At 55.1% G+C, this 24,668-nt stretch overlaps 1 protein-coding gene and 1 long non-coding RNA gene across 5 annotated transcripts; both read right to left on the minus strand.

Annotated features, from left to right (window-relative positions):
- Positions 1-4,025: 4,025 nt before the first annotated feature.
- LOC149119926 (uncharacterized) lies at positions 4,026-4,751 on the minus strand. The gene is made up of 2 exons (XR_016227045.1): positions 4,470-4,751; positions 4,026-4,369 (listed from the first exon to the last, which is right to left on the minus strand). It is a non-coding gene; the product is annotated as an uncharacterized LOC149119926 (long non-coding RNA).
- A 3,165-nt stretch (positions 4,752-7,916) lies between these two features.
- Positions 7,917-20,095, minus strand: LOC100350967 (tubulin alpha-3 chain). Of its 4 annotated transcripts, none has more exons than XM_089323594.1 (5): positions 19,934-20,089; positions 12,566-12,758; positions 11,654-11,802; positions 10,684-11,364; positions 7,917-8,279 (listed from the first exon to the last, which is right to left on the minus strand). In XM_089323594.1, exons 1-5 carry the CDS (start codon positions 19,934-19,936, stop codon positions 7,983-7,985), a joined length of 1,323 nt encoding a protein of 440 aa, XP_089179720.1. In that variant the 5' UTR covers positions 19,937-20,089; the 3' UTR covers positions 7,917-7,982. The 4 variants fall into 4 exon arrangements, with proteins under 4 accessions (XP_089179720.1, XP_069922356.2, XP_089179722.1 ...); XM_070066255.2 differs by having other exon boundaries at positions 12,566-12,788; XM_089323596.1 differs by lacking the exon at positions 11,654-11,802 and having other exon boundaries at positions 19,934-20,095.
- Positions 20,096-24,668: the final 4,573 nt, after the last annotated feature.

Consider the following 24,668-nt stretch of genomic DNA (forward strand, 5'->3'; position numbering starts at 1 on the left):
ACCCTCCAATGGCCGCCCCGGCCGGCGTGCTGCGGCCGGCGCACCGCGCTGATCCGATGGCAGGAGCCAGGTACCTATCCTGGTCTCCCATGGGGTGCAGGACCCAAGCACTTGGGCCATCTTCCACTGCACTCCCGGGCCACAGCAGAGAGCTGGCCTGGAAGAGGGGCAACCGGGACAGAATCCGGCGCCCCGACCAGGACTAGAACCTGGTGTGCTGGCGCCGCAAGGCGGAGGATTAGCCTAGTGAGCCGCTGCACCGTCCCGGCTTTACTTTCTACACCACAGTGCCAGCCCCAGACAATGAGCTTTTACAAGGCAGTAAAAACTTGCAAGTCATCAACAGATTGTAAACTTGCTGGGAGCAATAAGATGACCCTTTTGAATCCATCAGATAAGGGGAAGATTTATGGGTCAAATCCAGTGCTGCGAAAGTGTGGGGAAACAAGTCTTCCCCGGGCAACTGGATAATCTCTTAAAACTCTGCAAAGTCATATCCTTTGACCCAGATATTCCACTTGGAGGAACCCAGACTGCAAACGCACACCGAGGAACACACACGCATGCAAGGATCTGCACCACACAGCAGCAGTTTGTGTGTGTGTGTATGTTTTTAAGATTTATTTAATGTATTTATTTGAAAGACAGAGTTACAGAGAGAGGTTGAGACAGAGAGAGAGGTCTTCCATCCCCAAATGGCTGCAATGGCTGGAGCTGGGCTGATCTGAAGTCAGGGGCCAAGAGCTTCTTCTGGGTCTCCCACATGGGTGCAGGGGCCCAAGGACTTGGATCATCCTCCACGGCTTTCCCAGGCCATAGCAGAGAGCTGCATCAGAAGCAGAGCAGCCGGGACTCGAACTGGCAGCCATATGGGATGCCGGCACTGTGGGCAGGAGCTTTAACCCTCTGTGCCATAGCACCAGCCCCAGCAGCATGGTTTTTAATACCAGAAAGTCTATAGGCAACCCAAGGGTTTTGCCATGGAGGACTGGTTAAATAATGAGGCATCCATGCAAAACAGTGCTATACAGGGCACAAAAGAAGTAGTTGATGGAGTGTGTGTGTGTTTTTAAGGATTTATTTATTTACTTGAAAGTCAGAGTTACTCAGAGAGAGAAGAGGCAGAGAGAGAGAGGTCTTCCACCCACTGGTTCACTCCCCAATTAGCTGCAACGGCCAGAGCTGCACCAATCCGAAGCCAGGAACCAGGAGCTTCTTCCAGGCCTCCCACGTGGGTGCAGGGGCCCAAGGACGTGGGCCATCTTCTACTGCTTTCCCAGGCCACAGCAGAGAGCTGGATGGGAAGTGGAGCAGCCAGGACTCAAACTGGCGCCCATATGGGATGCCAGCACTACACCACAGCGCCAGCCCCTGGAATGTGTTTTGTTTTTGGACTGGAAGAGGAGCAGCCAGGAATCAAACTGGCAGGCCAGGGCTCTCACCTAGTGTGCCACAGCACCAGCCCCATGGGATGTGTTCACAGGGACGGTATGAGGATGATTTCAGCAGAGGGCTCTACTGTAACTCTGTAGCGCTTAGAATCAGAAGGCAATTGTCAAACGCAACAAGCTGCTAGCGGGTAGAATCTCCTTTACATAAAAATTTCCATTGATTTGTGCATATGCTGAACTCTAAAGAAAACAGGCGCAGGGGCTGGCGTTGTGGTGCAGTGGGTCAAGGTGACACTTGCCATGCCAGCACCCCACAGCGGAGTGCTGGTGCGAGTGCTGGTTCCTTGTCTTCTGATCCGGCTTCCTGCCGATGCGCCTGGGGAGGCCGTGGATGCTGGCCCAAGTACTTGGATCCCTGCCGCCCGTGTGGGGACCAGGATGGGGTTCCTGGCTTCTGCTTTTTTGGCCTGGCTTGGTCCTGGCTGTGCATCTCTCTCTCTCTCTCTCTCTCTCTCTACTTTTTAAATAAAAATCTTCTTTTAAAAAAAAATAAAATGGGTCTGAAGGGGTCTGTATGTGCTTGTTGAACATTTTTACAATGAGCAGGTGTACGCATGATCTATTTTTTAAATTAATGGATTAATTTGCGAGGCAGAGAAACAGAGATGGAACAGGAGCTCCTGTCTGCTGGTTCGCTCCCGCCCTCCCCCACCACACCCCAGATGCCTGCAACAGCTGCGGCTGGGCTGGGCTGAAGCCAGAAGCCGAACTCAAGCAAGGACCCAATCACCTGAGCCCACCCCCAAGCTGAGTCCCAACAGCACCCACGCTGGAGCTGTCCCACACCAGCCCAGCGGCTAGCGTCCCTTCCCCCAGTTGTCCAGGTTACGGGGACCGCCTCCCCACCCCCACGAGGCTCCTGTCTCCTGTCTCCCAGCCACATCTCTCTTCTGAGCTCCAAGCCTCCACAACCAAGCACCTGCATGGGATCCCCCTGCATTTCCACCCAAGTCACCTGCGGGACCTGGACTCCACACCATGGCTCTCTGCACCCACAGCAACCCTTCCCTCCCTCCTTCTCCCTGACCCCCCACCCAGATGGTCATCATGTCCTCCATTGCATCTGCTTACCACCCTACCCGGATGCTACCTCCAGCCTCCATCATTCAAACGCTAGCTTGGGAACCGGAATCTGATTTGCAGCTACTTCCTGTCTAGATCCAGGCCTCACACCTCCCTCTCCCCGAGTCCAGCCACCCTCCCATCCCTGTAGGACCCGTCACCCTGGCTGGCCTCGGGTCCCCAGAGGCACCCTGATCCCTGCCCCCTACAGTGCCCAGTTAAGTCCAGTAAAACCTCCTGACCTCACTTCTACGGCAGCAAAGCCTGCTCTTCGCCCAGCCCCCCACGTGTGTCCAGTGTCCAGGTTTCTGTGTGATCATCCTCACGTTTCAAAGACACCACCTCTTTGAAGTTCAGCATCCGTGTGGTGGTACATCATTGGCTGCCCCCTGCTACCCGCAGCTCTAAGTGACAAGAAAATGGAGAATGGGCACCACCCCAGATGCCCTGCCTACCACCTCAGATGCTCTGCCCATCACTCCAGATGCTCCGCCTACCATCCCCAGGTGCCCCGCCCAACGCCTGCCACTAAGCAGGTGTGGGCAAGTTATCTGGTGCACAGATGTAGACAGATGTTTGTGCACAGCTGTGGCCTGAAACTCAGGGATGCAAACATGGATGATGGCCAATGTGACAGCATTAAGGTGCCAGAGGGAACCAGTGAGGCCACTTGCTCCTCTGCCGTCCGCCATGGAGAGTGCAGAGGCAGGAAGGTCCTAGAAGATCCCAAATGCCAGGGCCTTCACCTGGGATTTCCAGCCTCCAGAACTTCGAGAGTGGTTATTTATAAACTGCCCACAGCATTTATCTTTTTTAAATAAAGATTTATTTATTTGAAAGAGTTACACAGAGAGAGGAGAGGGAGAGAGGGAGAGAGGGAGGGGGAGAGGGAGAGGGAGAGGGAGGGAGAGAGGGAGAGAGGGAGAGAGGGAGAGAGGGAGAGAGGGGGAGGGGGAGAGGGAGAGGGAGAGGGAGAGGGAGAGGGAGAGGGAGAGGGAGAGGGAGAGGGAGAGGGAGAGGGAGAGGGAGAGGGAGAGGGAGGGAGGGAGAGGGAGGTCTTCCATACACTGCTTCACTCCCCAATTGTCTGCACCAACCAGAGCTGCGCCGATCCGAAACCAGGAGTTAGGAGCTTCCTCCATGTCTTCCCAAGTGGGTGTAGGAACCCAGGGACTTGGGCCATCTTCTACTGCTTTCCTAGGCCATAACAGAGAGCTGGATCAGAAGTGGAGCAGCTTGGACTTGAACTGGCTCTATATGGGATGCTGGCACTGCAGGCAGTGGTTTACCCACTACGCTACAGAGTTGGCCCTAATTTATTTACTTACTTAAAAGGCAGAGTTATTGAGAGAGAGAGAGAGAGAGAGAGAGAGACAGAAAGACATCTTCCATCTGCTGTTTCATTTCCCAAATGGATGCTATGGCCAGGGCTGAGCCAGGCTGAAGCCTGGAGCCAGGAGCTTCATCTGGGTCTCACACAGGGGTGGCAAGGGCCCAGGGACTTGGACCATCTTTTTTTTTTAAGATTTATTTTATTTGAAAGGCAGAGTTACAGAGAGAGGTAGAAGCAGAGAGAGAAGTCTTCCATCCGCTGGTTCACTCCCCAGATGGCCACAATGGCCAGAGCTGCGCTGATCCGAAGCCAGGATCTTCTTTCGGGTCTCCCATGGGTGCAGGAGCCCAAGGACTTGGGCCATCCTCTACTGCTTTCCCAGGCCACAGCAGAGAGCTGGATCAGAAGAGGAGCAGCCGGGACTCGAACTGGCGCTCGTATGGGATGCCAGCGCTTCAGGCCAGGGCTTTAACCCACTGTGCCACAGCGCCGGCCCCTACTTAGACCATCTTCCGCTGCATTCCTGGATGCATCAGCAGGGAGTTGGATCAGAATTACAGCAGTGGGGACTTGAACCGCTGCCCACATGGGATGCCGGCATTGCTTGTAGCAGCTTAACTCACCACACCACAGCGCTGGTCTCCATTTGTCTTTCGATTCCATTCTCCATGGACTTGTCCATCTTCGGGCTTCCACAGCTCTCTGCTCTGCCCTTTCACCTGACTTACCCCTCCCCTCGCCACTTTTTTCCTGTTTCACTCACAGAAACACTTGAGGATATAAATGGTCTACTTGCACCCACCGGCCGGCACGTCCAGGAGGAGGCCCGTTATGGGGATCAGAGGTCAAGGTCCTACAGGCTGGAAATCACCAGTGAGCTGGTGCACCGTGAGCGTCACGTTGAGCTGTGTGCTTTCCCACACGCTCAGCTTTCAAGCAATGAGGCCGGAGCTCATCAGCCCGGTGATGTGGAGGAACTACCTCATTCTTCAGGTGGTAAAGTTATTTGGCTGCATGCCGGGGTCTCTTCTGACGAATTGTCACACCCCTTCCCGATCCCAGCAAACACAAAGAGATGCATCCCAGCGCGTCACCTACTTGGCTGAACCGTGCACCTGGTAAGCTCCCCTGACGCTTCCTTCATGGGTATTTTTTTCTCCACTTACACAAAGCGTGACTACGACATTCAACCACGCGAGGGACAAAAACAGGAAAGCCCAATCTTGCTGGGGACTGAGGAACAGAGGCTATCGGGACGCTGGGGTCCGAATTCATTCATCTGAGCTCAAGGAGAACAAAGGACGCCATTCTCTCTGTGTCCTCGTCTAAATTAAGACATACAGTAAGGAGAAGCCATCATACGCGCGAGAACCTTTCCCTCCTGCAGGCGCTGGGACCGAGAGGGACAAATGTGTTTATCCTGAACAGAATCACGAGTCATTTCCCAGCTGTTCACATTTGGCAGCCGTGAGCCAGAGGTAGCACAGGCTGTTGGTATCTTAGCCTCATCCCTACCTGCAGAGACCCAGGAGGTCAAAAGGCATTTGCAGAAAAAGTCACGCTTAAGGAGGAAGATTTTTAATTAATTTATTTACTTGAAAGTCAGAGTTACACAGAGAGGAGAGGCAGAGAGGTCTTCCATCTGCTGGTTCACTCCCTAATTGGCTGCAATGGCTGGAGCTGCGCCGATCCAGAGCCAGGAGCCAGGAGCTTCTTCTGGGTCTCCCACACAGGCGCAGGGGCCCAAGGACTTGGGCCATCTTCTACTGCTTTCCCAGGCCACAGCAGAGAGCTGGGTGGGAAGAGGAGCAGCCGGAACTAGAACCGGCATCCATATGGGATGCTGGTGCTTTAGGCCAGGGCGTTAACCCACTGCACCACAGCACTGGCTCCAGAAGATATTTTTTTTAATGCTCAATACTGAAAAGCTTCATCTGTGTCTCCCACCTGTAAGGCAGGGGCCCAAGCACTTGGACCATCTTCTGCTGCTAGTCCAGACGCATTTGCAGGGAGCTGGATGGGAAGCGGCACAGCTGGGACTCGAACTGGCACCCATATGGGATGCCAGTAACCAGACTGTGGCTTCACCTGCTGCACCACAGCGCCAGCGCCATGCTATTCATCTTACAGCTCCATCCTAAGCCGTTACTGCAGTGTCCCTGGAGGGCAGAGGCTGGAGTGGCTCACCCCTCAGCTTAGCCACATAGCTGCCGTGTTTGTTCCTTCCGAGTCCCCTCTTGGTCAACAAGCTGCCTGTATTACATGTATGCATGTACTGTCAGGCCTTCCTTTAAAAAGAAAAAAGTCTTATTTATTTACCTGAAAGGCAGAGGGAGAGATGGATCTTCAGTCCCCTGGTTCACTCCCCAGATGCCTGCAACAGCTGGGTCTGGGCCAGGCTGCAGCCGGGAACTCCAGTCCAGGTCTCCCACATGGGTGGCAGGAGCCCAAGGACTTGGCCATCCCCTGCTGCCTTCTCAGACACATGAGCAGGGAGCTGAATGGGAGGTGGAGCAGCGGGGGCTTGAACCAGCACTCGTATGGGATGCCAGTGTTGCAGGCGGCAGCTTAACCCACTGTACAACACCCACCTGAGTCCCCGTTTTTCTCCATTTGCCTCTACTCATTAGGTAACCCCGCACTGCCACAGGCTAGGCTCTGTTCTGTCTCATCTCCAACTCTGTCCCAGGAGGCACCCTCTGAGGTGGAGGCTGTCACCACCCACATGTGAAAGCATGAGCTGAAGGCTGGGTGCTGAGCCTGAGACACCCCCCCAATACAGGTTTCCTCTGCTGTAACACCTGTCACCCCCACAGATATCCAAGGCCGTCCTCACCTCGGGCCTGGGGCAGGGGAACTGAGCAAATCTGTTGATGCTCATGCTGGGTGCTGGGTGCTGGGTAATAAACTGTCCAAGAAGTCTTGTCTGGTGGCAACCACTGAACTGGCAGGATGCCTTCTTAGCTTCCCCGGGGATAAAAATCCCAGGTCCTTCTCATGTGCTTTGTATCTTATTTGAAAGGGAGAGACAGAGCAAGATTTTTTTTTTTTAAGATTTACTTACTTATTTTAAAGCAGAGTTACAGACAGGTCTTCCACCTGTTGGTTTATTCCCAAATGGCTGCAGTAGCCAAGGCTGGGCCAGGCCAAAGCAAGATTCTTCCAGGCTCCCACGTAGGTGCAGGGGCCCAAACACTTGGACCATCTTCCGCTGCTTTCCCAGGCTCATTAGGAAGGAGCTGGATCAGAAGTGGAGCAGCCAAGGCTTCAGCCAGTGCTCTGATAATGGGATGCCAGCATTGCAAGGGGTGGCTTAACCTGCTGTACCATAATGCTCGGCAACCCCCTCCCTTTTCTTTTTTCAAAAATGTATTTGAAAGGCCAAGTAGTATGGAGAGGAAGAGAAATCTTCCATCCTCTGGTTCATTCTGCAAACGCAGGAGTCTCATTCCCCAAACAGCCGGGGCTGGGCCAGGCCAAAGCCAGGAGCCTGGAACTCCATCCTGACTCCCATAGGTGTGGCAGGGCCCCAAATACTTGGGCCATCATCCCCTGCCTTACAAGGGACATAAGCAGGGAGCTGGGACTCAAACCAGCACTCCAGTGTGGGATACCAGGGTTGTAAGTGGCAGCTTAACCCACTGTGCCACACTGCCAGGCCTTTTATGAACAAACGTCAACACACTTCACTTGAGGTGAAAGGTGTGGCGCTCCTCCCAGACCCATTCCTGCTGCCGGGGCAGAGAGCAGGAAGGGAGTGTGCCTCCTAGTCCCATGCAGCAGGAAGGTCACGGTGTGCACTGTGGCCTTTCAGAGGGTCCTGAATGCCACAGAGAATTCAGGAACACCCTTCCCCCAAAGACGTCTGACCCACAGGTCAGAGAACTCCTACATCCCTAGCCGGACCTCACCCGAGAACCCTCCAGTTCTTGTACTTCAGTCAACCCATCTCACCCACAGAGGAGGCCCCCATGGCAAAGTCAATGGAGAAAAACTACCTCTGTGATCTGAAAGCCTGGATGTAGACTCGCCCCAGGCACCCTTGCAGGCAGAGACAGAGGACAGCCAGGTTTGCAGTTTATACAGAAACTTTAATTGTAAACCAGGGAGCAGCCAAGCTGAGATGGCGGAAGACCTCAGTACTCCTCCCCCTCCTCGGCCTCCGCCTCCACGGAGTCCACGCCCACCTCCTCGTAATCCTTCTCCAGGGCGGCCAGGTCCTCGCGGGCCTCGGAGAACTCCCCTTCCTCCATGCCTTCGCCCACGTACCAGTGCACGAAGGCCCGCTTGGCGTACATGAGGTCGAACTTGTGGTCCAGGCGGGCCCAGGCCTCGGCGATGGCTGTGGTGTTGCTCAGCATGCACACGGCCCGCTGCACCTTGGCCAGGTCGCCCCCGGGCACCACGGTGGGGGGCTGGTAGTTGATGCCCACCTGCCGGAGGAGGAGGAGGAGGAAGCATCAGTGCAGCGTCTACCAAAGCCGGAATGGCGGCTGCCTGCCCTCACAGGAGGACAGGAGGCACCCGCTGATGACCAGGGAGCCCAGCGTCCTGCGAGGCCGGGTGTGGGAGACAGTGCCCCTGGCCGTGTACTTGGAGGATCTTCCTCTCCACAGGTGGGGATGGGGTCTGCAGCTGAAGTGTCCCCTCAGATGCAGCACAGCGAGGGCGCCTCCACTCTCGGGAGCTCTGTCGCAGTACAGCCATCCCCAGTCACCAGTGCAGTCAGCGCTCTGACCACTGAACCGCACAGCCGAGCCCTGCCCGCCTTGCACGCGCTCAGAACCGACCCAGGCGACAGTCGGGCAAAATCAGCTCACACAAAACCCGTTTTATAACAAAGTGCTGACGAGCTCGTGTGATTCCTGCAAGCCCTGCCTCTGGAAGCCACTGGCAACGCCAGACGGCCCTGCCAGCCCCGGAGATCAGAATCCAAAGTGCAGCTTCTACTTCTGCATCACAGCGAGGCCGAGGACTGGCAGGCAGGGGCCGTCTGTCTGTCTGCAACCAGGCTCTCTCCAGGGAAGATCACGCCCTGCCAATGCCCCAAACACGCCTTCACTGGCACGTGCCAAGGCGACAGGTCAACAGTCACAGGTCACATGAAGGGTGCTACTCTGGTGGCAGGGGGTGCTGTCAGTGCTGAAGTTGGGGTTGGGGAAAGACCAAGGTTCAAACCAAAGGGGAGGCATCCAGTGCGGACCGGCAGCTGCTCTGGCTGCAGAGTACAAGTCAGCAGGCCTCCTGGTCAAGGGCAAGAAGGTACAAATGCTCGGCTTCCCAGGCCACACGGCCCCAGTCACCACTTCTCAGCCCTGCTGTTGTCCTGCAAGAGCTGCCGCAGACAACACCTACGTGTGCCCGCGCGGCTGTGCTCCCACAAAACCGATGCCAGTAAGGAAGCCGGCTCACCAACCACGCGAGCCCCTGACCCCGGGAGGAAGAACCCCAGAGGGGAACCCACTGCTGTGGTGGAACCAGAGCAAGGCCAAGGCCAGGCCGGCCCAGGACAGGCAGGATGCACGGGACTCTGTGACCCACAAGGGGAAAAGCTGGGAGGCGCGAGGCTTCTACCACCCACCATCACCGGGGACGGGCCACACGTTGTGCGCTTCAGGAAAACCCAGCCTGGAATTTCTAAGCTTACAAAGAGAAATAAAGGTGTGGCCACTTTTCTTTTTTTTTTTTTTTTCCTAATTTGACAGGTAGAAATATAGACAGTGAGAGAGAGAGACAGAGAGAAAGGTCTTCCTTCTGTTGGTTCACTCCCCAGATGGCTGCTACGGCCGGCGTTGCGCCAATCCGAAGCCAGGAGCCAGGTGCTTCTCCTGGTCTCCCATGCGGGTGCAGAGCCCAAGGACCTGGGTCATCCTCCACTGCCCTCCCGGGCCACAGCAGAGAGCTGGACTGGAAGAGGGGCAACAGGCATTAGAACCTGGCACCCATATGGGATGCCGGTGCCGCAGGCAGAGGATTAAGCAAGTGAACCATGGCACTGGCCCCAGTGTGGCCATTTGTATCGCTAATGGCTCTTGATGGTTTTTTTGTTAAACCAAACACTCCACAGGACGGGACTTGGAAATTCTAGGACAATTAAATGGCAGCAGGCTGTAGAAATACTAGAATTGGGCCGGCGCCGCGGCTTAACAGGCTAATCCTCCGCCTAGCGGCGCCAGCACACCGGGTTCTAGTCCCAGTCGGGGCGCCGGATTCTGTCCCGGTTGCCCCTCTTCCAGGCCAGCTCTCTGCTGTGGCCTGGGAGTGCAGTGGAGGATGGCCCAAGTGCTTGGGCCCTGCACCCCATGGGAGACCAGGAGAAGCACCTGGCTCCTGCCTTCGGATCAGCACGGTGCGCTGGCCGCAGCGGCCACTGGAGGGTGAACCAACAGCAAAAGGAAGACCTTTCTCTCTGTCTGTCTCTCACTGTCCACTCTGCCTGTCAAAAAAAAAAAAAAAAAAAAAAACCAAAAAACCTCAGAATTAACACACACACACTCACTACACCCAACACCAAAATGCTCCTAAAAACCCTCTAAGTTTAACCTGCCTTTCCCACAGTAATGCTACCACCCAGAAAAGGACAAAAAATTCCTCAGAAAACAGCCTATTCTGTTACATACACACACACACTGACCACATACAGTTGTGATGATCAGAAAGTAAGACTGACAGATGTCACAGAATACATGACCATTCTGGTTCACTAACGCATGACCTGAGCCTGGCTGACACCCATGGGGTGGTCTCCCATGGGTGTGGGTGTGGGCGTGGGGACAGCATTCTCCCAGAGGTCTGCTGCCCACTGATGGGGTGACACCTCCCGGCACCCAGGCCTACCTTAAAGCCGGTCGGGCACCAGTCCACAAACTGAATGGTGCGCTTGGTCTTGATGGTGGCGATGGCCGCGTTGACGTCCTTCGGGACCACGTCGCCCCTGTACAGCATGCAGCAGGCCATGTACTTGCCGTGGCGAGGGTCGCACTTCACCATCTGATTGGCCGGCTCGAAGCAGGCGTTGGTGATCTCGGCCACGGACAGTTGCTCATGGTAGGCCTTCTCCGCCGAGATGACCGGGGCGTAGGTGGCCAGCGGGAAGTGGATGCGGGGGTACGGCACCAGGTTGGTCTGGAACTCCGTCAAGTCCACGTTCAGGGCCCCGTCGAATCGCAGGGAGGCCGTGATGGACGACACGATCTGCCCGATTAGGCGGTTGAGGTTGGTGTACGTGGGACGCTCGATGTCCAGGTTGCGCCGACAGATGTCATAGATGGCTTCGTTGTCCACCATGAAGGCACAGTCGGAATGTTCCAGGGTCGTGTGGGTGGTCAGGATGGAGTTGTACGGCTCCACCACGGCCGTGGAAACCTGCGGCGCTGGGTAGATGGCAAACTCCAGCTTGGACTTCTTGCCATAGTCCACCGACAGCCGCTCCATGAGCAGAGACGCGAACCCGGAGCCGGTGCCGCCCCCAAAGCTGTGGAAGATGAGGAAGCCCTGCAGCCCCGTGCACAGGTCCGCCTGCGAGAAACCACACAGCGTGAGCGGGCCGGGCAGGCCGCGCCGCCCACCTGCCCCCAGCGGGCTCACTTCTCTCGGCCTCTGCAACTTTAACACAGACTCAGCCGTCCGCGGTGAACACGTATTAGAGCAGAAGCAAAGAAGCACACGATAAGACCCACGCTGAGTCCCACACGCACCCTCCGCGGAGGCCTCTGCAGACTCGGTCGGGCTCCTGATCCTGGCCTGAGTTTTGGGGAGCGACCTCCCCTGCCAACCCAAGGCTGTGCGGGACGAGGGCGCCCCCTACCAGTTTGCGGATGCGGTCCAGCACCAGGTCCACGATCTCCTTGCCGATGGTGTAGTGGCCCCTGGCGTAATTGTTGGCCGCGTCTTCCTTCCCGGTGATCAGCTGCTCCGGGTGGAACAGCTGCCTGTACGTGCCCGTGCGCACTTCGTCTGCAGAGACACCAGGGAGGCGGGGCCTGCTGTACTCACCGAGACTGCGCGGCCGGCCCTGCTAGTTCCACAAAGCACATGCTGTGCCCTGTAGCCCCCACGGGCCCAAGTGTCTCAGAAAACGTCTGTGATGCAAAACCACCCACAATTCATGGATCTCAGCGGGTGAGTCAACTCACCGAAGGAATCCCAGAGTTCCCTGCTGCTGTGAAGGGACAGCAGCTCTCCCCCCTCACACGGGGACCGTCCGCTTTCTTTCAAGGAATAATTTAAAACTGGGCAGTGCCCAGGTCAGTGTGGCTTTGGCTGGGCAGTCCTGTCGGGGTTGCCCAGGTGCTCTGGGCCCCCCAGGCTGTGACACTGTCGTCCCCTGGCACACCCATCTCTCGGCAGCTCTCCTTCACATGACCTTGGGCTCTAAGCTGGGAGAACCACACGAATGCTCTACGCTGACCTTGTCACGTGGGAGATGCACCTCAGGACTCACACACCAGCACACAGAGCACGGCGGCAGGGAGGGAACCAGCACACACGGGGTCTGCAGAAGCCACCCGACCAAGGCCGAGGCAGCCCCCGGCACATCTCTCCGCGGCCCACCGTGTGCCGGCAGAGCAGCTGTGGGTCAGGGGCTGCCGAGTCGCACAGTCAGACTGCATCGTGAGCCTTTCGGTTCTCACTCAACAACAGCATGGGCTCCTGCAGCCGTTCTCTCTGCAGGGGAGCCCACGCCGGGCGTCCCACCCTCCGGTGCCCGAGCACCTACCGACCACCGTGGGCTCCAGGTCCACAAACACGGCTCTGGGCACGTGCTTGCCCGCCCCCGTCTCACTGAAGAACGTGTTGAACGAGTCATCACCGCCACCGATGGTTTTGTCACTTGGCATCTGACCGTCGGGCTGAATGCCATGTTCAAGGCAGTACAACTCCCAGCAGGCGTTGCCGATCTGGACGCCCGCCTGCCCCACATGGATAGAGATACACTCGCGCTGGGAACCAGAACATAAACATGAAACTCGCTCATTGTCAGGCAAGCTGCGCTACAGGGCATGTGAAACCCTTTCATAGTGTATAACGCTTCAGTTTCTAGGGCTTTTTCAACTTTTATTTTCTACAATGGTTAGGTCACCCTTGTATCCTTGCTCACCCTAGCTATTAAGTGCCAGAGTTAGCCCCAGAACCTAAATGTCTGCCATCACACAAAAATCACATTATTTTAAAAGTCGGTGGCCATGTGACATCACCAATGAATCCCCGGGGCCAGCACTGTGGCACAGCAGGTAACGCCGCTGCCTGCAACATCTCCCGTCCCAGCTGCTCCATTTCCGATTCTGCTCCTTGCTAACAGCCTGGGAAAAGCAGTGGAAGATGACCCAAGTTTGGGCTCCTGTCTCCCTCAGAGGAGACCTGGATGAAGCTACTGCTCTTGGCTTCAGCCTTGGCTGTTGCAGCCATCTGGGGAATGAACCAGCAGATGGAAAATCTCCCTCCCTCTCTCTCTCTTTCTCTCAAATAAATAATCTTTCAAAAATAGATGAGCTCATTGTTATGTCCAGCCACAGTAATTCTCTGAATACACTGTGCCTGATCAAAAGATAAGATCATATGAATTGGGAGAGAAAGAATGGGCAAGGTCCTACGTGGTCACTATGTGTCTGCCACCTGCCCTTCCACATCCAGTCTGTCGTTTCAATCCCATTGTGTGCTTCGGGAGGCTGACATATGTGGTCAGCATCAGAGGGCATCCCTGGCCTCTGGCCTCACACAGGCAGCAGCAGCCGACCAGACAGTGTGGTCAGGGGCCTGGTCCCTGGCTCCCTCCCTACATACTGGCTGGGACTCTGAGAGCCTTCATCAAAGCCCAGTCCTCAACATTTGGCACTCTTCACACAGCTGCCTTCTCAACTGCTAGTAACTACTTCCTCCTCCGACCTCTTCAAGCCCAGGAGCGCAACGGCTCCAGGCACGAGGCATGCTGGGACCCAGAACTGTCCTCTGATGCTTTCTTATGTTATGACTCTTACTTAACTTATTTTTATTTATTTGAAAGGCAGAGATGAGAAACATCTCCCCTCCACTGGTTCATCCCCCAAAAGCCTCCAACAGCCAGGGCTGGACCAGGGGGAATCCAGGATCCAGGACCTCCACTTGGATCTCCTCACGCTAGCCAGAAACCCCAGCATCTGGGCATCACCTACAGCTTCCCAGGTGTAGTAGCAGGAAGCTGGATCAGAAGCACAGACCAGCTTGGACTTCAGCCAGGCACTCCAGCGTGGGACATGGATGTCCTAACTGGTATCTTCAGCCCAAGAATAAACGCCTGCCCTCATGGTTTGACCCTATCCATATCTATGCTGCTTAGCTTCTCCTCAAGGCACCCATTTTGAATGGACCACCTGTTTCCTGCCAGGAGCCTGACTGGACATACACTAGCGATTTATTCAATTTTATTTTATTTTTTAAATGTTTTCGCTGGTTCACCCCCCAGATGGCTGCAACGGCCAGAGCTAGGCTGATCTGAAGCCAGGAGCTTCTTCTGGGTCTCCTACACAGGTACAGGGGCCCACGGATTTGGGCCATCTTCTGCTGCTTTCCTAGGCCATTGCAGAGAGCTGGATCAGAAGTAGAGCAGCCAGGTCTCAAACTAGCGCCCATACAGGATGTTGGCACTGAAGAGGGTTACCCGCCACACCACAGTGCCGGCCCCATTTTAAAAAATCCTTATTTGAAAGGCAGAGGAGGGACAGGAACAGAACAGAGGTAGATCTTCCATCCACTTGTTCACTCTCCAAATGCCTGCAACAGCCAGGGCTGGGAGGCAGGCAAAGCCAGGAGCCCGGAACTCAATTCACATCTCCCTTGTGCAAGGCACTGACGGAAGTGCTTGGGACATCTGCTGCCTCCAGGGAGTGCATTAGCACGAAGCTGGAATTGGGAGCTCAGGCAGGACTCAAACCCAGACACTAACATGGAATGTGGGTGTCCCAAGTAACATCTTAATTGCTGGATCAAATATCCACCCCGACTTGTGGATATTGTAAACCACAAATACTCAGAGATCACATCAAATTTGAGGTGCTCACCCATTCAATTCTAATCTACAATCCTAAGAACTTGAAGTCCTATTTCCTACTGTATTTGCAGCAAATATCAGTCTGGAGAGGCATTCAAATATCAACATAATGATTATCAATACTCAGAAGAAAGCATTTTTTTAAAGTAGAAAGAATTTGTTTTAAAAAAACGATGTTTATCTACTTGAAAGACACAGAGAACAAAGATCTTCCATTCACTTGTTCACTCCCCAAATGGCTGCAACAGCCAGGGCAGGGCCAGGCCAAAGCCAGGAGCCCGGAACTGCACGCTGGTCTCCCACAGGGGTGGCAGCGGCCCAAGTACTTGGACCATCTTCCACTGGTTTCCCAGGCCGATTAGCAGAGAGCTGAGCAGCCAGAACTTGAACTGGTGGCTCCAGTATGGGGTGCTGGGGTTATTAGTGGAAACTGAACCCACTGTGCCATGCCAGCCCACAGAAAGCTCTCCAATACAAAGGAACTCACTCCTCCAAGGGAGGAATCCACCACCATTCAGGGAAAAACCCTTTTGAGTCTACTTAACGACACCATTTTGAATCCATATTACTTTTTAAATAACTTACTAATTTATCTATAAGGCAGAGTTGAGAGAGAGGAAAAGACAGATCATTTTGCCTTACACTTAAATCCAGGTACTGTGTATTTCACAAGGTGCCTTATTTGGCATTCTACTCGGCTTGCCCCAGTAACATCAAAGTAAGATCTGTGACATCTATAAATCCCCAATTTCTTCATTTATAAAATGGGGATGGAGAACAGCCATTTCCATCTCTAATCAGAGCATTCGGGAAAATTATTCTTTGCTTTCAAGAGTCACTATAAATTACCATTGCAGGCCGGCGCCGCAGCTCACTAGGCTAATCCTCTGCTTTGCGGCGCCGGCACACCAGGTTCTAGTCCCGGTCGGGGTGCCGGATTCTGTCCAGGTTGCCCCTCTTCCAGGCCAGCTCTCTGCTGTGGCCAGGGAGTGCAGTGGAGGATGGCCCAAGTGCTTGGGCCCTGCACCCCATGGGAGACCAGGAGAAGCACCTGGCTCCTGCCATCGGATCAGCGTGGTGTGCCAGCCGCAGTGCACCGACCGCGGCGGCCATTGGAGGGTGAACCAACGGCAAAGGAAGACCTTTCTCTCTGTCTGTCTCTCTCTCACTGTCCACTCTGCCTGTCAAAAAAAATATTTTTTTTTTTAAATTATCATTGCGACCCTCACCTGGGTCAATTTTGGATTTTACTTTATAGTTTTTGTTAGAGATTTATTTATTTATTTGAAAGGCAGAGTCAAGAGAGGGAGGGAGAAAAAGAAAGTGAGCTTCCATCTGCTGGCTTACTCCCCAAAATGCCTGCAATGCCCAGGGGTGGGTCAGACTAAAGCCAGGAGCTTCATCCAGGTCTCCCACGTGGGTGCAGGGCCCAAGCACTTGGGCCATCTTCTACTGCTTTCCCAGGCCATTGCCAGGGAGGTGGATCAGAAGTGGAGCAGCCGGGACTAGATGGTGCCAGTGTTGGCTTCTTTATTTTTAAAAAAGTATTGATTTGAAAAGGCAGACAGAAAGATGTATGTATTTATTTGAAAGGCAGTTAGAGAGAGGGATTTGGTTCACACCCCAAATGGCTGCCACATCCAAGACTGAGCTAAGCCAAAGCCAGGAGCCAGGAACTTTATTCCAGGTATCCCACATGGGTAGCTGGAATACTCGGGCCATCCTCTGTTGCCTTCCCAGGGTGGGCGCCAGTTTGAGTCCCAGCTGCTCCACTTCCAATCCGGCTCTCTGCTGTGGCCTGGGAGGGCAGTGAAAGATGGCCCAAGTGCTTTGGCTCCTGCACTTGTGTGGGAGACCTGGAGGAGGCTCCTGGATCTGGATTGGCACAGCTCCAGCCATTGTGGCCATCTGGGGAGTGAACCAGCAGATGGAAGACCGACCTCTCTCTGCCTCTCTGTCTTTCAAATAAATAAATAAATCTTTAAAAAGAATTTACTGAAGGGGCCAGGATTGTGGCATAATGCATAAGCTACCGCCTGAAATTCCAGCATCCCATGTGGGCAGTGGTTCGAGTCCCAGCTGCTCCACTGTTGATTAGCTCCCTGCTAATGCGCCTGGGAAAGCAGTGAAGATGGCCCAAGTCCTTAGGCCCCTGCTACCTGTGGGGAGCAACTGAGACTAGACTAAATTACTGGAACTAGGACTAATTCTATGCATCTGATCTCCCACAATATGGTGCTGAGAGAGAGAGCAGCTGATCCTGCTCCTGATTGGAGGAGAGCAGTGTGCTCAGCGTGTGGGTAGCAGAGTTGGGATTGGTGGAAGAGGACTATAAAGGAGGAGAGAGACAACATGCACCAGGAACATTTGAGGGAAACATCTGAGGAACACCTGAGCAGCCCCTGAGAGAGCCGGCTGGCGGTATGCCGCTCCTCCGCGGGGGCGGGGGCGGGCAGCGGCAGCTAACCTGGGACGGCGTGGTTCCTCCGCGAGTGAGGGAACGGCAGCTAACCCGGGAAGAGCCGGGCAAAAACAGCGCAGGGTCCGGTGTCGTTCCTCCGCGAATGGGGGAGCGACAGCTACCCATGTAGGAGACCTGGATGAAGCTCCTGGTTCATGGCTTCCGCCTGGCCCAGCCATGGCTGTTGCGGCCTTTTGGGGAGCAAACCAGTGGATGGGAGATCTCTATCTTTCCCCTTCTCTCCCTGTAAGTCTGTGTTTCAACTAAATAACTCTTTTTAAAAATTTATTTGAAATTAGACTAAAGAGACAGTGAACTCCCATGTCCTGGTTCACTCCACAACTGCCTAGGAGCAGAAACTCAATCCAGATCTCCCATGTGGGCAGCAGGAGCCCAGTTACCTCTCAGGGTTTGCACGAGTCAGGACTCAGCAGTCAGAAGCCAGAACTGGGTTTAGAACCTGCATACTCTGATGTGGGACACGAGCTTGTTAACAGGCATCTTAAATGCTAAACACTCACCCCCCAATTGTACATTTCTTTAGTAAGCTCTCATCTCAGTAAACACCATTTCCAGGGCAGGCCTCTGGCACAGTGCTACTAAAAGGGATGCTCGCACCCATTACCGAGTTCCTGGTTTGAGTCCCCGCGACACTGCTCCGATCCAGCTTCCCACCCTGTGCACCCTGGGAGGCTGCCAAGTGACAGCGCGAGTACCTGGGTCCCTGCCACCCGTGTGGCAGTTCCCGACAGTTCCAGGCTCTGGGGCTTGGCCTGCCCCATCCCTGGCTGTCTCTGCGATTTGGGGAGTGAACTAACAGAGGGAACGTTTCCATCTCTCTTCTCTGCTATGGAGAGAACACTGCTGGGACTGTCTGAGTTGCAAGCTGACACACTAGGATTATTCAGACTTGGGTAGTTATTTAGGATCCTGTGTGTTGCTTTGAAATGAGTAACTTTTTACTTTAAAGAGTTATTTACTTATACAGAGAGGTAGAGGCGAAGAGAGAGGTCTTCCATCTGCTGGTTCACTCCCCAAATGGCCAGAACAGCTGGAACTGGGCCAATCCAAAGCCAGGAGCTTCTTCTGGGTCTCCCAGTGGGTGCAGGGGCCCAAGGACTTGGGCCATCTTCTGCTTTCCCAGGCCACAGCAGAGAGCTGGATCGGAACTGGAACAGCCCAGAACCAGCACCCATATGGGATGCCGGCACCGCAGGGGGAGGCTTTACCTGCTATGCTCAGCGCCGCCCCAGTGAATAAGCTTTTTAAAAGCTTCTCAAGGGTGGGCATTTGACACTGGTTAAGATGCCACTTGGGCCAGCGCCGTGGCTCACTAGGCTAATCCTCCGCCTAGCGGCGCCGGCACACCGGGTTCTAGTCCCGGTTGGGGCGCCGGATTCTGTCCCGGTTGCCCCTCTTCCAGGCCAGCTCTCTGCTGTGGCCAGGGAGTGCAGTGGAGGATGGCCCAGGTGCTTGGGCCCTGCACCCCATGGGAGACCAGGAAAAGCACCTGGCTCCTGGCATCGGATCAGCGTGGTGCGCCGGCCGTAGCGCGCCAGCCACAGTGGCCATTGGAGGGTGAACCAACGGCAAAGGAAGACCTTTCTCTCTGTCTCTCTCTCTCACTGTCCACTCTGCCTGTCAAAAAATTAAAAAAAAAAAAAAAAAAAAAAGATGCCACTTGGCTTCCCACATCCAAATGTCTGGGTTTGAGTTTTGGCTCTGCTCCCAACTCCAGCTTCCTGGGAGGCGGCAGGGGACCGCTCAGGTACTCGGTCTCCTGACGCACACGTGGGAGACCGGCTGCCACCAAGGCTCCAACTTCAGGCTTCGGGCATGGCCCAGCAGCCTTGTCGCGGCCAGCTGGGGAGTGAACCAGCAAATGGAAGATCTTTGTCTTTCACACAAAATGGAGAATACAACTTTTCAGAACTCCTCAGTTGAATTTTTGCTTTAAAAGACCTGGAAAAGGGCAGAATCAGAGCGAGATCTTGCACCTGCTGCTTCACTCCCAAAATGGCTGCAATGGCCAGGGCTGGGCCAGGCCGAAGCCAGGGGCCTGGAACTACTGGGCAGGCCTTGGGCCACCTTCCACTGTCTCCCCAGCGCACGGGCAGGGAGCTGGATCGGCAGTGGAGCAGCCACGCCCGGAAGCGGCGCTCACGAGGCTGCCAGTCCCGAGGCGGGGCGGCCTAACCGCGGCCCACCACAGCGGCGGCTCAGTGGAAACTTCCAACAGGAGGAACAGCCCCGGCCGCAGGCACGAAGGCACTGCGGGCCCTCTAGGCGCAGGGATAAGCAGAGCCCACCGCTGCTCCCAGAGACTGACCACCTGACCCTGCCTGCCTCCATCAGCGCCCCGGCATCACTCGTGAAAACCAAGATCCCTCCCTCTCCCACCCGGCTGCGGCGGGCGCTCAGCCGCCGACTCCCAGGACAATCCGCCTTCATCCGGTCACCGCTGCCCTCAGACCCGAGAGCACCGGGGCCGCCCGGGGCCGCCCGCGCCCTGCCCCGGCCTCCTCTCCCACCCTCCCCTCTGGCCGCCCCAAGTGGCGGGCTGTTGCGCCCCCCGGCCTGGGCCCGTCCCGGGACCCTACCATGGTGAACTTCGCCGCTGCCGCCGGACGCCGCCACTGACTTCAACTGCCGCGGGAGCCACCACGGCGCACGCGCGCCCAACCGCCCCCAGCTGCCTCGTGCTGCCCCGGATTCGCTGGGGACAGTCATTGGTCCGGAGCCCCTCAAGGCGGGCCAAGGCTCCGGATCCTACTTCCTATTGGCTGATGCTCGGCCAGCGGATCTGTGGCGCCTTCTGACTGGGTGTGGGTTTGGCGGGAAGGGCGCGGAGTGGCCGACGGCTGCACAGACCCGGGGCCTTCCGGGGCATCCTCGGACGGTGAGGGCGGAAGCGCTGTGGTGGAGCTTGGGGCGTTGCCGGGCACCCAAGCCCCAGGTGTGCGAATGACTGGAGCAGGAGGAAGTGGGCTGTCCACCCGCTCCCCAGGCAGCCTAGGCTGTTCGCCTCCAGGCTCCTCGTTCGGTCTTTGCAGACGTGGCCGCCTCCCAGAGGTCTACATCCCTGTGGACCCAGTCCTGGCACCCTGCTCTCTTTTCTCCCAGCAGGAAAGCCATTCCCGTTCAGCTCTCAGGAGACCGGCAGGGTTTGATCGCTGCTTTAGTGAGAAGGAATGAGTGTCCGGGCCACAGGAGCGGGAGGGTACCCCCCTACTCCCAGAAGATGGGGTGTTAGACCCTCTGAGTGAGGCTACTAACATGTCGAGAGGCACACCCCAAAGACTCAGAGTCCAGACCAGCTGATGCAAAAGCAAGAGGATTTATTTGGCATCTGCGCAGACAGGCCTCCTTAACTCGGGAGTCCAGAGAGCGCCCCCAGCACAGAGCCACATGGTTTATATACCCGCAGCGACCAATCAAAAGCACTATAGAGTCCATGCACACAGCAGTCCAATCCGGGAGCTGATCATGTGAAGGGCATGCGTCTTCTATCCAATCAGCTACGGGATCACGCGGGAGGCATGCACCTCGTTTTGTTGTTTACTTCTTTAGCAGTTCCTTTCCCTGCCAGCGCCATCTTGTTCACCCTGAGGGGGACGACGTCTTGCTCCCTTCGTTCCCCTGGAGGGAGAGCATCGTCCTGCTTCCCACACCGTTATTTGAGTATTAGGAGGCATACAAACTGGGTTAGGTCTTAGCACAGCCAGGCACAAGTATCTCAGCTAGCTAAGAATTGGGTCCCTTATTGTATAGCTGCACCTAATTTTAGCTTTGGGGGAAAAGTTTAGGGCTGTAATTTTAAACTTTAATTTTTATTTGGGGCAAAGGTGACTTCTTGTTTTTAATGGTATTAGCTTAGGTCACTCCATCTTGGTTTGATTTTTAAGGTTCTTCAGGGGTGGGGTGGGATCGAGTGCCCGCTTTGGTGGACTTCAGAAAAATTGTCAGATTTTTTTCGATTCTTACAGACCATCTTAAATTTATTTATTTTTATTTTTAATTTGACAGAGTGAGAGAGAGAGAGAGAAAGGTCTTCTTTCCGTTGGTTCACTCCCCAAATGGCTGCCACGGCCGGCGCTGCGCTGATCCGAAGCCAGGTGCTTCTCCTGGTCTCCCATGCGGCTACAGGGGCCCAAGGACTTGGGCCATCCTCCACTGCCTTCCCAGGCCACAGCAGAGAGCTGGACTGGAAGAGGAGTAACCAGGACTAGAACCTGGCGCCTATATGGGATGCCGGCGCCGCAGGCGGAGGATTAACCTAGTGAGCCACAGCTCCGGCCCCAGGCAGAGACGTAACTACTTGAGCCATAACCTACTGCATCCCAGGATCACATTAGCAGGCAGCTGGATTGGAAGCAGAGTAGCCGGGATTTGAACCAGCACTCTGATATGGGAGGCAGGTATCCCAAGCAGCGGGTTAACCCACTGAGCCACCATGCCTGTTCTACTTTTCCTTTTATAAAATTTATTTATTTAAAAGATTTTCATTTTGTTTGAAGGCAGAGAGACATCTGAAATCCACTGATTCATTCCCCACATGCCCACAACAGATGGGGCTGGACCAGGCCTAAGTCCAGCCTGGAACTGCATCCGGGTCTCTCAGGGCCCCAGTTCCTGAGTCATCGCTTGCTGCCTCCACAGGTGCACATCAGGAACAGCTGGATTGGAAGCAAGAGCAGCTGGGGCTCACAACAGGCACTCCTAGGGCCGGCGCTGACCCAGCGTAGCAGGCAAAGCTGCAGCCTGCAGTACCAGCATCCAATATGGGCACCGATTCTAGTCCTGGCTGTTCCACTTCTGATCCAGCTCGCTGCTATGGCCTGGGAAAGCAGTAGAGGATGGGCCAAGTCCTTGGGCCCCTGCACCCGCATGGGAGACCCAAAAGAAGCTCCTGGCTCCTGGCTTTGGATCAGCGCAGCTCCGGCTGTTGCAGCCAATTGGAGAGCTAACCTGCGGATGGAAGACCTCTCTCTCTCTCTCTCTCTCTCTCTCTCTCTCCTTCTGTGTGTAACTCTTTCAAATAAATAAGTTTAAAAAAAAAAAAAACAGGCACTCCTATATGAGACATGGATGTCATAACTGCTATGCCAAACCCCCAACTCCAGTCTTTCCCTTTGAAATGTGGCTTTATTGGAATACAATTTACATACTGTACAATTTGTTCATTTAAAGTATACAGTTCAATTGCTTTTACTATATCTTCCATTCATTGGTTCAGTCCCCAGTTGGCTGCAACAGCCTGAGCTGTGCTGATCCGAAGCCAGGAGCCAGGAGCCAGGAGCTTCTGGGTTTCCCACGCCGGTGTGGGGGCCCAAGGACTTGGGCCATCTTCCACTGCCTTCCCAGGCCATAGCAGAGAGTCGGATCGGAGCAGCCGGGACTCAAACTGGCGCCCATATGGGATGCCGGCACCGCAGGCAGTGGCTTTACCCGCTACGCCACAGTGCTGGCCCCATAAAGTCCCAGGTCTTAAGGTTAACAGTTTGGGATGCTGGTGAGAGTACAGAAATAAATAAAATATAATGTTCAAGAGCTAAGTTTCTGGGCTTAATGTACCAGGTTCTAAAGCTGATTCTGTCTCTCACTGAATGACCTTGGATCAGTTACATCATCCCTACTCGGCCTTGCTCCAACCTTACCCCACCCCAGGCTTACTCCACCTTACTCAACCTCACTCCTACCTTCTTCCACCCTACCTCCCCCTGCTCCAACCTTACCCCAACCCTCCCCTACTACATCCTACCTCACTCCAACTCCACTCCTGATTGCAACCTTCCTCCACACTACCCAACCCTCCACCAACTGGACCCCACCTTGGCCCCTCCTCACCCTGCCTTACCCTCACCATAGCAACGGTGATCACACCTAACCCTTGGGATGCTGTGAGGCTTATGTGAGAAAATGCACACAAAGCCACTCTTAGCCTTTGAAGAGTATACACTTGGTGTAAAATTATGGATAAAACCCTCCAGAATTGTGTACAAGTCAATTCAGCAGAAACCATGATTGTTATTTCAGTGTTACCAATATATTAACTTGCTTATGGCGGTGATGGCAGACTTCTGAGCCACAGCTCAGAGGCAGGGAGAGGGAGAGGGAAGGGGAGGGGGAGGGGGTGGGGAGGGGAGGGGAGGGGAGGGAAAGGGGAGGGGAGAGGGAGGGGGAGGGAGTCTAGACAAGTCAAGTCTTTAGGAAACCACATAGCCCCTGGCAGAGCGGCTGGCTCAGTTGGGCCTCAGTCCCCTCCATTCTTTTTTTTTTTTTTTTTAAGATTTATTTTATTTATTTGAAAGACAGAGTTACAGAGAGAGAGAGAGAGAAAGGTCTTCCATCTACTGGTTCGCAACCCAGATGGCCGCAACAGCCGGAGCTGCACTGGTCTGAAGCCAGGAGCCAGGAGCTTCTTCCGGGTCTCCCATATGGGAGCAGGGGCCCAAGGACTTGGACCATCTTCTACTGCTTTCCCAGGCCATAGCAGAGAGTAGGTTCGGAAGAGGAGCAGCTGGGATTTGAACCGGCTCCCATATGGGATGCCGGTGCTTCAGGCCAGGGCTTAAACCCACTGCGCCACAGCACTGGCCCCAGTCCCCTCCATTCTAAGATGATGTGCCTGGTTTGGAGAGTGGTGATCAGACACAGGAAGCTGCTATTTGGCTTACAGGCTCCCTGTAGGGATGTACTGTGTCAACACTTGCCATGCGTGGAGCACGTCCTCCCCAAAGAGAAGGCAGGATCCTGACAGAGCTCCAGAGTGGGTGATGGGAGGGGTCCCAGTTCTCCCACGGGGGTCCCTAGGATCTCAGATCTGTGTGGCTGAAGCTATCAGCTCTGTCTACCTACAGAAACGGAGGCTCATGGGTATCCCCGGGAGTTTGGACACCAGTACAGGGACTCTGAGAGCCAAAAGGCCATTGAAAGATGGCCATTCCAATGGACGTGGGGTAGTCCTCAGCTCCCTCCCTGCTGGGGCACCTGGAGACTATGCAGTCTCCTCTCCCTGCAGCCACCTCACTGCTCACCTCCCTCTTCTGGGAGCACTAATGCAGAGGGCAGCGAGCCCGCACCTCCCACTGGGCCCCCTACTTCCGGCTCCACCTTTCTTTCCTGCGCATTTGATGCTGCAACCACCCAGCTGATCCGGGCCACCAGAATGGGGGGGGGCAGGTGCTCTGTAAATATTTCCCAGGGCATGGCCCCCTCTACCTGATGCGTGGGACCCAACTCACACCCGCCCTCCTCATCCATCACTTGCCCTGTTAGACCCTCTGAGTGAGGATGCTAACACGTCGAGAGGCACACCCCAGAGACTCAGAGTCC

This window comes from Oryctolagus cuniculus, chromosome 21 (assembly GCF_051225735.1).
Source record: "Oryctolagus cuniculus isolate XC-2025 breed Fujian yellow rabbit chromosome 21, ASM5122573v1, whole genome shotgun sequence".
Taxonomy (NCBI): domain Eukaryota; kingdom Metazoa; phylum Chordata; class Mammalia; order Lagomorpha; family Leporidae; genus Oryctolagus; species Oryctolagus cuniculus.

Excerpts from the sequence above, each read along its gene's own strand:
- LOC100350967 (XM_070066255.2), bottom strand. Across the intron at positions 11,803-12,565 it reads CCTGGAGCCCACGGTGGTCG|ACGAAGTGCGCACGGGCACG; the intron begins GTAGGTGCTCGG and ends GTGTCTCTGCAG. Across the intron at positions 11,365-11,653 it reads TGGACCGCATCCGCAAACTG|GCGGACCTGTGCACGGGGCT; the intron begins GTAGGGGGCGCC and ends GGTTTCTCGCAG.